Source organism: Egretta garzetta, unplaced genomic scaffold (genome assembly GCF_000687185.1).
Source record: "Egretta garzetta isolate BGI_Z169 unplaced genomic scaffold, ASM68718v1 scaffold454, whole genome shotgun sequence".
In the NCBI taxonomy this organism is placed as follows: domain Eukaryota; kingdom Metazoa; phylum Chordata; class Aves; order Pelecaniformes; family Ardeidae; genus Egretta; species Egretta garzetta.
The window spans coordinates 403,728-416,657 of NW_009259429.1; the positions used below are offsets into that span (position 1 = coordinate 403,728).

The 12,930-nt window shown below is 42.6% G+C and overlaps 1 protein-coding gene across 1 annotated transcript in view; it reads left to right on the plus strand.

The window, feature by feature from the left end:
* Nucleotides 1-683: 683 nt before the first annotated feature.
* FBXO3 (F-box protein 3) overlaps nucleotides 684-12,930 on the plus strand; it is a 34,585-nt gene continuing 22,338 nt past the window's right edge. The window contains exons 1-5 of the mRNA XM_009637071.2: nucleotides 684-711; nucleotides 2,362-2,491; nucleotides 4,551-4,717; nucleotides 5,695-5,842; nucleotides 11,286-11,471. Coding sequence (XP_009635366.1) covers nucleotides 684-711; nucleotides 2,362-2,491; nucleotides 4,551-4,717; nucleotides 5,695-5,842; nucleotides 11,286-11,471 — 659 coding nt within the window. The remainder of the gene's footprint in view (nucleotides 712-2,361; nucleotides 2,492-4,550; nucleotides 4,718-5,694; nucleotides 5,843-11,285; nucleotides 11,472-12,930) is intronic.

A 12,930-nucleotide genomic window follows, 5' to 3' on the forward strand; every position in this document is an offset into this window, starting at 1 on the left:
GATGTTCCACAGATCATTTCTATACAAATATAAATCTAAAGAGTTGTTCAACTATTTTATTAACTTAGATTATATCGATAAAATATTTGTTGTGTGTAGTAAGACTCTGCAGCTTTAATAAAAATAACAGAAGATTTGAGTGTTGTTATTTCTTTTTTTGGAGATGGCATGGATTTTTTTGTTTGTATTATTTATTTTTTGTAGCAGGGTTTCTACACTTTGTCCATGGCTGATGCCTGCTGGATCCACTAAAGGTTGTGTTTCAAAGCAATAATGTGAGAACACTGAGGTCTCAGTAAGCCTTGTAGAGTTCTTCATGCTAAGGAGAAATTAGATAGTGTTGTAGGAGAAATTAGGTAGCGTCATGTGACACTGAGGCTCTTCAGTGTTTATGAGGATGTTTTGAGGCTGGTGACCCAAAGACAACTACATTTGGGTGTCACTTCGCAACTAAGACAGAGCCTATCTGATTGCAGAGGAGACCATGTAAGATGAGGGTTTCCTAGAAAGGTAGCTCGTCCTGATTTTGCTCCGGATTATTGAATCCAGTATAATATTACTAGAGCCAATCAGCAATTGCTAGTAATTAGAAAGAATTGTTCAGAGCCTTTCCTGCAAAGACTCTTTTCACTTGCTTCTTAAGCAAAAGTTTCTTAGAACATGAGAAGTATGCCTGGTAGAGCATGTGGTATCTTACTCCCACAGAGGCAAGTAGCGGGTGTTCAGGCAAGCGGGGAGTCACCTCCGCATGAAGCCTTTCCAGCCTGCAGGAAGGTCCAATGAGCTTTGTGTAACCTTGTCTTCAGCCCTCTCTGCTTAACACCAGCCCACAGACCCGTTCTCCGAGAGTTTGCCTAGTCCCTTTTTTTTTTTTGACTCTTTGGCCTCCATAAAGCCCCAAAGCAACGATTTTCACAGTTTAATTCTATGCTGTGTTTATTTCAAAACGTATTGCCTGATAACTTCATTGGTTGACCACCATATTGTAAGAGAGAATGAATCGTCATTTCCTATCACCTTTTTTTTCCACTATTCTTGACTTTAAAGACCTATATCATATTCCCTCCAACTTACTTTTTCTGAGGTGAATAGTCTTAAGTTCCTTCATGGGTGAAAGCTGTTTCACACCTCTGATAATCTCTGTTTCTCATCTCTGCCGTTTTCTACTTCTACGTTACCCCTTTTGGAGTGTCACTAGAACTGCACGTTGTGGTCAAAAGTACTAAAAAAATAAAGCTTGTAACACAGTTAAACAAGTCCGACAGCCCGCTCAGAAGACAGTTGGCATGTCCATTCACACTAGCAGTACTAATATGTAAGGAAGAGCACCTAAGCATATGGATATCTATTTGTCCAATTATTTTCAATAAACTTGTCACCTAAGGGATCTCTCATCCAAGTGACCAATGACAACACTTTGCATTTTACAAGGGATATTCTCAGACCAATATTTTTCTTTTCTTGATTTTGTTGTCACAACTAGCATTGGGAACAAAACCTTTAAATCTCATTACCAGGGAAGTTGGAAACTATACAGAGGACATAATGAGATCACGCTTGAAAAGTATAGTTTGAGGGGGGTGTGATTTCACTCTTCCCAAGTGATATGCTGACCTCTGGAGGCCATAGGCAGCTGGTATAATTCTAATTCTTAGGCTTAAGATGTATCCCTGCCAGCACAGGCAAGAAAGCTTCCTTCACCCTCAGTGGCTCCTTCCAAATATTCTGTCCAGCTAGAAAGGAAGTCTCAATATCCCTGTTAGTTTCCACAGTTTGGTGGACGTAAGCAGGATGCTGACACGGGGTGGAGGTGCGCAATCGTTCTTCAGGTCGGTGCGCGGGAGCATGTACACACAGTGAGCTGTGCATCGCCAGACAAGGCAGTGCCAACAGCTTCGTGGCAGATGCTTTTAAAGCTTTCCAGGTCATCGTACCCTGCCACATCAATGCAATGTCCCTCTCAGGGCCCCTCTTCTTTCTCCCACCTCATCTTTCCCCCAAAAAATATATCTCGATAGCACTATTGTACGAGCAGGGCAGAGGAGTGCTTATGGCCTCACGATCATCTGCTAGTTCATGGCAAGAAAATTTTGCAGATGGTGGCAATCAGCTATAAAGCTGATTTTTCTGTAGTCACACGCTAATGATGGAGATGAACAGGTATCAAAGGGAGTGTCGTACGCTGGGGAAACTGGGATTCCCCTCCACCCCGCAACGCTGCCAGCTGAAGGGTCTCTGAACGAAGATCATGTGTTTCAGATCACAGGTAGCCATCTGCTGATAGTCCTGACTCTGCGAGGGGCAGCGGGAGATAAAATGAGCTTCCCTTTGACGAAGTAAACCGTGATTTTGGCTTTTCAGAATTGCTAAGAAGAGGTCTTGAGCCACATCCTGATCTCAGGCTGCATGATGGTGTAGCTGACTCTAAAATAACTGCAATCACAGAGTTAGACCAGCGTAACGACAGCATTGATGCAGTCAGAATCAACGGGTACCGTTACAGGGAAGAGTTTTGACACTTGTTCCCTAAACCCTTTGCAGTATAATTTTTTAACCTTACTCAGGCATGCTGTAGAGCCGATTTCCACAACTCCAGCTCACAGAGAGGTTGGACTGAAAATTTACTGTAAGGGGCCTCGTTAATATCTGGGTCGAGATTAGGTCAGAGTCTCAATAGTTCAGGGAGGCTTTGTTGTTTTGCACTAATGAGCGCAAGATCTGTGTTTTGTTTCCACTTCAGGAAGTATTTCCTGTGTGACTTTTGGCAAGGTAGTTAAATATCCTGCTTCTCAGTTGCCCACCTGTAAAATGGAGAGATTACCACTTACTCTGTAAAATACCATTTAAAACTTCCTGATGGAAATACACTCATTATTTTGTGTAAGGTATCATTTACACAGGAGAATACATTTTAAACCCTAAATGAATATATTTGTAAAGGAAGGATGTCACAGGGTCCACAGTGGATTTTCTTATTTTGTTCTAGGACCACCACTAGTTTTATCTGGTCTATGTAACTTCAGAAAGGGCTTAAGCTGAACTGGAAGATGACAACTTGTGCCAGAAGAGCCTCCCTTCGAGCAGTAGTCCTGCCCTACCTGTATAATTATACCAGTCCATTGGTGGACTTTTCCCTGCCAGATTCCTAACTCTTGCTCTCTGGATCCAGGAGAACAAATTTCCCTCCGAATTAGCGTACCCAACACTTTACCTCTGTCCTCATCTCAAGAATATAAAGGCTCTCTCCTGAAATCATGAGAAAATAAAATGTTCCAAAACCAACGGCAAAAATAAAAGCGAAGATGATTTAAAGGCATAGCCAAAAAGCACAATAATCTGAATATGACTTCATCAGCTGATATTCAAATGCATTGTCCTTTATATGTTTTCAATATCAGCAGTATTTTAAAAGGCATATCATCCTTCAAGATTTCCCTCCTTTGTCCCCATTATTCAATGTCATGGTAGGAAGATGAGAGCATTACTGTCGATATCACTTTTTTAATTCCATGCCCTTGAATAAGGGCAATAAGAACCCCGCATAATAGAGTTTTCAGCGGAGAGAATAAATGGGAATCGGTTGTTAATTCAATACAGGATACAGAAGCTGTCTCTCCCATCTCGTTTTCTCAAGGTAATACTGTGCCTCCAATTGTCATTATACCCAAGAATCAAATTATTTGAATTCTGGACACATCAGCACAAAACTGAAGACTCCCTGCCAATTTCATAGCCTGCTTGGAAGAGAACATCAGAGAGCATCGCTCATTTATACGACTGCCAGCCTGAGACTGTAAATTCAGAAAACAAGAAGGCCTCAGGTGCTGCACTTTAACATGTCTTTCTGCTCCTGAATCGCCCCCCCTTGCCACCCCCCCCATCACACACATGGTAACATTTTCTCTCTGAAAGGCAAAGCTTTCAAGCATCCGCTGGGGCAAGCACAGACTCTGTATGGCCTGAATGTGAATTGAAAATGAGACTGTTAAGTATATTAATTGATAAGTCACTTGCGACTTTGAAGGAGATTCATGACACTTGGAAAAATAATCTATAAAGACTGTTGTTGCTCTGAGAAGGCAGTGCAGCATCAGCTTATTTCACTTGCAGCAGGTTCATCTCTTTTTATACAGCATACTGCACTGCAGGCAAAGGGAATTTTAATGGACACTGGAAAAAAATGATCTATTCCTCCGTCCCGTGACAAAAAGGAAACCATAAAAAGACACAGAACAGAGAGATTGAGATACGATATCAGAAAACATTTAAGGAACTATAATGAAATTAAGATTCAGAAGTCTGCCATGAGATGAAGATTAAACTGGCGGAAAGTTGAACCTTGTTTGAAGCAGCTTGTTCCCTCCTGCTGTGGGTTCTTTTGTCCCAAGCTAATGAGGAGGCACATCTCCGACAGGTTGCTAATAAACCAGCAGATCTCTGATGGTTAATTAATAAACATTTTTTGCGGGACTATTCCATGTTCTGTTCAATGCTTTTCGAGTGCCTTGCAAGCATTAATGCATCAATGCACTACTCTTTCCTTTTCTAAGCTACGAGCCCCGCTCCATAGGTGGGGAAACTGAGGCACAAAGTGAACCTGACCTGCTTCAAACTCACACAGTAACTCAGCTGAACTTCTATGAGTGCAGAAGCTGGATCTCTTGGCTTGCGTGCGACCGTTCAACCGCCAGCCACTTGGCAACAGCTGACGAAGCAGGTATGGGTACCGCATGGCCTGACCTGTCCGACAGTGGGGATCTCAAATGCGCTCTGAGCGCTGGAGAGCAGCCTCAAATAGCATTTTATATGGCTGCTTCCTATGAATTATGCCTGACAGTGATATACATCCCCCCCTGCATGACAGGCAATCCAGTATATGAAGCTCATCTGTGTTTGCAGAATCAGGAGTGAACAGCCTGTGGGGACATTTGGGCATGGCTGGTAAATACCCATGAACCTTGGCTAAAATAAATGTGTTTGACACAGAGAGCGAGCCACCATTCCACTCTCTGTAGCCATACTCAAGCAATGCTTGAGGCACCCCTAAGCCCCCTTATCTGTGTTCTTTGCCAACAGCAAAGGGAGGATCAAAAAGCTCCTGTTAAACTGCTTCTCTTTTAAAAATTTAGTTTTCAAATATTTACTTTTTTGGGGGTGACAAACAGATCATACATGAAAAACCCTTTCCGGATTTTCAGGGAAGAGATTTTCTTTTTTCAATGAAAAGGGTGAATACACTTTTTGCTGAATGCTTCCTGATCATCTCTGCTCTCTCCCTTTGGCATATTCTGGTTATATTTATACATCGGCATAACGCAGTGAAGCCTATAACCAGCTGCAAGGGGTTTGACTTCTGTGGAGGTGCAGGAATGGGGGAGCGAAGGAGGGATGCTATGACAGTAGTGACTGAGGTAGTGGAAAGTAGCTGTTGCCCTGCACTGCTGGGAGAGGAATAATCTTTTAAAGCCATGGCCCAAGAGAACGAACTCCTTTTGCAGTCAGCTCTGATTGCTGAGATTTTTCCTCTTCGGGGCTGTATCTTCTTGGGTTGGTTGGTAAAAGCTTGAACGAAGAAGGCTATGAAAGAAGCCTGAAAAGTCAGGCAGGCTTTTGTTTTCTTGTTTCTGTTAATCATTGCAGCCCTCTTGTCTAAAAGCCAAAAAAAGTAAACGCGTTTCTCCGTTTCTCTTGCAGGAAAGCTACCACAAATGTTTGCCAGGCTACTCACGGCAAAAAAGGATCGGGAAGCAGCAGTGCAGCAGACCAGTAAGCCAGCATCTGAGATACAAGCAGTGAGGCAAAAGCCCCTGAGAGTGCAGAAGAGCTTATTTGTAACCGACTGGTGATCCCCATATTAGTGAAATACTGTATAATGACACCTGCTCTCTGTGTGTGGCTTCCATAACATAACGTGTCAGCAACAAGATGTATTTTCCCTTTTTACGGCAGTAGATTTGGATGCTTGTTAGTACTGGGAGTGGCTTTTTGACCATGAAGGCTGAGCCCTTGACATAATTCTCCAGCCTTCTGACTTTTTTAGACCCCTGAATCTGGGCTGGGATTAGGGGTTTGGTTTTCTTCTCTCCTCAGGTGTGTGTCTTGTATCTCATATCAGGTAACTTTACCAATGTATTTCACAACACCTGTAAACTGGTTTTGAGATACAGACGATTTGCTTACTTACATTTATTTTAAAGAGACAATCGCAATAAAACTGAAATCTTCTACAATAAGATACATAGTCTTCAATCTGATAATATCCCGAAGCATCTTGACAGCTACCCAAAACCAGCGCTCAGATATCATGTTGATGTGTTGTTAAAAAAGATCTAAGACCTGCAATCATCAACCTAAGGATGCTTTGCAACACCGGGAAATTCTCAGTCGGCTCGGAAGATGATGCTCCATTGCAACGTGGTTATGGTTTTTTTACAGTCAGTAGGTGCAAGCGGGCGCCAAGTGAGCTGAGCTGTGGTGCAGTCGCCCTAGAATTCTTGGAGCTGGACCAGCAGCGAGTTTGACCCAACATGCACGAGAAGCGTGTTGTTCAGCTGATAAGGAAACTGAGAACGTGCATCAGCAAATAGAGTTTGTTTATCCTGTAATAACTGTTTTTGAGTAGTGCAAGCAAAAAGAGGCCGGGTCTGCACTAGACAGATAAGAGCTCTGACCGAAAGGACGACCAAAGGGCGCACCAGGCCTCCTGGAAACTTCAAAAGAGAAGCCTTTGGTGGGAATGGATGACTAAGGGAATTGCGAAGGGCTTCTGGAGTCTTTTATCTTTGTGCTACCTCTTCAAATCCAGCTCAACACTTCAGTCATTTATTGTTGCCACCGTCTGATGAATGAACAAGGCTGGGCTCAGCCTTGTTCCTTCTGCACAGGTGTCTGTAAGCCAAAAAAACCCCTGCCACTGCAGCCATGGCTAACTGGCCACCTTGTTAATAGTCTCAGCTAATAACCTAAATGAAGTGCGTGGAGTTGCAAAGTGAGCTGATATCTGGTTTGTACAGATGTTGGGGTTTTTTTTAGGTCAGGAAAGACTGAATAGCAGCAGAATTTTCTCTAGGGGTGCCCCGTTATTCTCCGTGTTCTTCAGGTAAAGAAAGACCATCTGAGCTCCCACGCAAAACAACCAGGGTCCCAGGACTTTCCGCAAGACCATGAAATATCCCTCCAATCCTGGCTTTCAGCAGGGTCTTTCACACATCCATTAGGCTGTGAATCATGCCATTGCATCAGGAATCACACACAGTGAAAATGCTGTAAACCCATGCAATTATAAATAGTCCTGAGGCTTTATTGCTGCCTTTTTGACCAAGTTAAGTTGGAAATAAGCAACCTTGGCCTCCTGCGAACTTTGTGGGTGCTATTCTCTGTCAGTATTAATCCAGCACGCACAACTGCATATCTGCAAAATCTGAACATGGGTATCAGCGTTGCTGGCCTGTGATGAGTGCACCTACTGATTATCCACTGCGCCAAGTTTCTCTCCTATGCCATCTGCTTAATTTAATGTGTTAGCTCTTGGACGCAAGAATCACGTCTTTCTATGCTATTCACGCTCTGTAAAGTAAGAAAACTTTATTTTTGATACTTTCACAGGTTAATGTTTACATTTGTAGTGGTATCTTATATTTGATTTATGTGAAAGAGGATGACACAAAAGGAAAACCAACTCTGAGCTACACAACCCTGGGAAAGAAGAAAACTTGGGTATGCCAGTTTGTGTCAACACGGAAGCTTTCATCTGAAGAAAAAAGCCCAGTCTATTCAAATTACTCTTTAAGTGGGATTCCAATCTCTGCAAGCAAACATAAATATTTTAGACTCATTTCGGAGCTAAAAATCTGAGACAAAAAGGTTCGCTAATAAAAAAAGGCAAGCCTGAAGTCACAGATCACCTTGACTCAAAGCTGTGTTGTGCAAGACAGGGGAGGACCAGAGGTGGCTTTTTGACAACCTTAGGCAACCGATGCAGACCACAGCATCCATGTAGGGCTGTCTGACAGTTCCAGATAGACCGCCCACAGTTGTATTGCCGCGGTGCTCCTTCCCCAGCTCATCTCCATACCAGGACCCGCAAGGGTCGGAGGCACAAGGACATGAGGCTCAAATTCAGCTTGGAACCTTCCACACAAAGGGACCTGCCTGGATTACTGCACATGGTGGACCTTGCAGGGTCCAGAAGGATGAAAACTGGGAGTAGACTCCAGCTACAGTTACTTTGAGTCTTTCACGGTAACCACTAAGTACAGTCCGTTGGTTGAATTCTTGGTGGTTCCTTTGACTCCATTTGACCTTGGAGCTGTCAAGGCTAACTTACCATTGTGAGAGTGACATTCAAGAGGGGTGGCGTTGTTGGTTGTGTCTACGTGACAGTAACGAGGAAGGGGTTTCTTTTTAAGATGTTGTTTCATTCTGTCAGCAGGCAGCCTGAAGCTGTACACTTCCCATTTGTTACTAAAATGTCCGATAAGCTCCTATGCAATATTTAGTTTATTCACGTATACATTTCACTGAAGTTCTGGCTCTGATCCCTTTAGCTACCTCCCTGTCATCTTTCAAATCTCATCTCAGATTCACTCCTTTGAAGCCTGAAAAGGTGATTTGGTTCACGATCACACAGCTCCCAGTTTTCATTTTCTTACCTTACTCCTTCCATGCTCTTTATTACAGCCGCTCGCTGTGTTCTGGTTAATTTTAGATGATCAGATTTCCAAGCAAAGGTCATTGCCTACTTGTTCCTATGAAGCCCTGACCTTATTGCATCTTTTCTACAGTAAAGAACAAACCCAATAATAATAGTATAATAACAATACACATTTTCTAGAGCTCAGCTGCTTTCTTACTTCCAATTCCCCAAGCTGTCTACTCCCCTCAGAGTCTCAGTTTTGCCCATTTAGAGCACTAAGAAGCCAATCTTGTGAAAGGCAGACCATCCCCTGACCAAAAATCTTTGCGCATTAGGTACATTTCAAAAGACACTCAGCACTTGGTGGTGAAGATCCCTAGCGTGTCGTTCCATTAGATTTTCAATAAGTAAAAATAAATGAAGGATGCTAAGAGCCTCATCAGCTTTCAAAGATTAAACATAGGATGCGTGGAGCAATCTGAGAAATTTTCGGCCTGAGGAATACCTCTGACATATTTAGCTGTTTGGGCTCTAAGACTGGTGATAATGGATGAAAAACTAGGCTCTGTTATTCACATGGAAAATAACCTTTCTGTCTAGACTGCGGTGGAAAAATGCCACGATAACTTACTCATGCCCACAGTTTGTGCAGCTATCAGTTAGCTGGTGGAGAACGCAAAGCCTGCTGTGGGTAAAACATTTCAATGCTCCAATCTGAACTGGTTTTATGTTTGCTTTTGGGTTTGGGGGTTTTGTTTGTTTGTTGCAAATTTTTTGTTCAGCTTCAGGAACAGGTATTTCTCTTTTACTGTGTGTTCTTTGCAGTTGTTAGGCTATCCATTAGGAAAGTAAAATGACAGCTCTCTGATGCACGCGTGAGGAGCCCCTAGCCTAACCAGTGTGGCTAATTAATTTTGATGACTAACTCCTACAGAACCATAGGCCACTCCATCTCCATCTTCACCGCTGCCCAAGCTCCAGGGTAACGTTGGTCCTGGATACATTAACCCATGCTGCAATTGCACCTGTGGCTGCTGGAAACTGGCAGCCCATGGCAGAAAAGACACAAAAGATCTAGGAACCTGGAGAGCTGTGGGTGTGGAGCTCTCCTCATCCACTCACCGCAGTGTTAGCGACAGTGGAAAATTAAATGCGAACCCGCCTTCCGGCCAGTTTAAGCTCATGCACTTATTTTGGAAGGGCAGTAGGGAAGGATGAGTATGTAATTGCTGCAGATCAGATAAGCAGTGGTACTTTACAAAACTGTAGTAACTTCATTCCTTGCAGATACGTACCCACCTTGAACACAGGCCCACACCAGTTACTGTCACCAGTAGCCTCACAGCAAAGCGCTTTTCCTGCTTTCTCATCTTGCCATGCACTGTTGCAGGTCTTGAGAAATCATTCCACTATTTTTCTGTAGCTTGGCACATAATTCCTGTGCTGATTCCCCATTCCTTAATCCTCGAATTTCCTCGGTGCTGTGAAGATTCGGAGGTGTTTATGCTCATTGGCCATTTTGTGCAGGTGCGGTTAAAAATTTAAAAGCAATTCTGAACTTTTGAAAGGCGATGTTACAAATGGCCCAATTTTGAAACGGAAGATGACCATTGCGGTATGTGATTATCAAACTTGATAACTTCATAAATTGTTGTGCGTTTTCTGCTTCCTTAGCAAAATCATGACAACGTGATTTTTGTCTTTTTGTATTTCCTTCTGTCAGAGTTGCTACTTTGCTAGAAAACCTTGATTATTCGGCTTCCCTTTCACCCACTGGATTATTTTAATTTTTATTTCAAAAATTCCAGAAGTTTTTTAACTGTTTGAGGTAACATGTGCTTCGTGCTTTGCATAAAGGATAACATACACAGGAAGCATATGGCATGTAAATACTTTTTAGTCTGTCCGCTCTTGGTTTTCTGATATTTTCAGCCTGCCTGATGTTTCATACTGCTCTGTTAGGCAAATGTTATTTAATGCTGTGGGCTGTCCTTCAGAATGCAAAGGAAAATCCATGACATGGCATTATACCAATAATCGAGGGATTTAAATGCTAAAATGGGAGCAAATAAGAAAGAAAGGTAAAGAAGGAATTTGAGAAAGAAAGAAATACAGAGTGTAGGCTGTGCAATTTTATGAAATATCTAACTTGGCTGCTTGAGGGACAAAATCCTCCCCAAAATACACACGCGTTACGTGGAAGTCATCGCCTCATGTCAATTTACATGGAGTTACACCAAATCAAATGGAGCAGAGGAAGATAGATTCAGCCATTGAAACAACATGGAAGAGTTCAAGCACGTTTTCAGAATGAAAATTGAGAGTGGCACAAAGGAAAAGAAGTCCCTGCCAGACAATATTAGAAAATTAACCAGTAGATTTTCATTATTTGCAAAAAAATAAGGTAACAACTGACAACTGACAACCAATGCAAGCCTTAGAACTATGCAAGTGCTAGAACCAATGCTACCCTGGCTTTGGGCCTATCTTTTGGCAAAACCTGACAGAAATAAAGAACTATGGAGTATCTCTTAGCTCTGCACTCATAGATTTTCATGGACCACAAACTCAAGAAGAAACACAAATACAAGTAATAGTATTTTAGTAACATTTAAAATATACTTTTTCTATTGTGTTTTCTTCTCCACAGGGAACTTTACAATTATACAAATTATAAACGACAAAAGTCTCCCCAACAGCTAGCAAAAACGCAGCCATATAACCACGAGCTTGTTCCTTTTCAGTTCTTATTGAGTGATGTTGCTAGGACAATCAACCGTTTCAATAACATACCGCTGGTATCTGAAAAAGGAGAGAGAAAAGAAGGATTACTAGTGTAAAATCATGCAGTAGAAACAATTCCTTCTTTCACACAAGAATATTTGATTCACTAAAAGTGAGGGACAAAAAAAAAAAATAGTTTCTATTTTTTTCTGCAGCTGTCACATATCGTCTGATTTTTCCCATATAAAATGTTATCTATTTAATATTTAGTTACCTCAGAGGATGCTTGTGAAGCTTAATTCACCATTTGTGAAATGCTTTGGGAGTCCTAGTTTACAGGACTATAGCATTATAAATTAATTATTTTTGTGACTATATTATCTACTAGTTCCTTTTGCTGAGCAAACCGATTTCACTTGTTGAGTTTGAAATGTTTCACCTGCAACATTTTGGGTTCGACACACTTTCACTTGAGATTTGTGCAGACTAGCTGGTGGCCAGAAGCTGGTAGGTCTGGGGTCTGTGGCTCCGGCGAGGATGTGGCTACTGGTTTGGGTCTCAGAAATTTTATGACAATGACAACACTTGGTGACACAGCTGTGCCTGGGACACTTCTTCACACAGACCTGGGAGCTTGGCGGCACAAGGCCTCAGGTTTGCAAAAATGTCCCCATTCCTATTGCAAAGCCAGGACTCGGAATCCTCTTTGAAGGTTTTAAAAGAAATCAATTCTAGGGACAGCATTCTGGAAAAGATGTTTTTCTGAAATGAATTAAAATGAAATGAAAATACGCTTTCTCTGAAAATGTACTTCTTTTCAACAAAACATGGAAGAAACTTAAAAAAATATCTGGTGTTTGCATATACCCTTAAGATGCAACACATCGTTTTGTTTTAATGGTATTAATATCTGTAAGTTTATTTTCCTGTCTGTGTGTACCATTACCTTTTTAATTTCGGTGCTACTGGATTCTAATCATCCATTAGAATCAGCTTGTAGAAGCTGATTACATTTGCAGGTTTGTACTTGTCTCCTCAGTGCTATTCTAATGTTAATTCACGTTCCTTTGGTAAACTGAAGACTACAAAGCAATTGCAAGCCATCTGATGCTGGAAGCAGTCAGTACCCTCATCTTCCAAGGACATCCACGGCCTGATCCTACCACATGAAGAATCCTGCTGAACACAAATTATTTTTCTGTTTCAGGAGAGCCAATTAAGAAACTTGAGTTCTTAACATTCTTTAAAAGCAAAGCATAGCTTCATGTGCATGTCCAAGTCCCAGACCACCCAAAATGTTGACAACATGGGCCCCAGCTCATTGCCCAACCGCAGGAGATTCCATCGGAGTAGTGCTTTAGGGGAACGGGGCCACCTGCCCAGGGCCACGGGTAGTCACGCACCCACGAGGCCTACGCCGTGCTGGAGCAGAGGCTGAAGGCCTGGTGGCCTGAGCTCCCCAAGGCGTGGGGACCCTCTGTGCCGCGGGGACCCTCTGTGCCGTGGGGACCCTCTGTGCCGCGGGGCCTCCACCTCACGGTCTCCGTCCGGGGCAAGGGTCCCTATGGGAC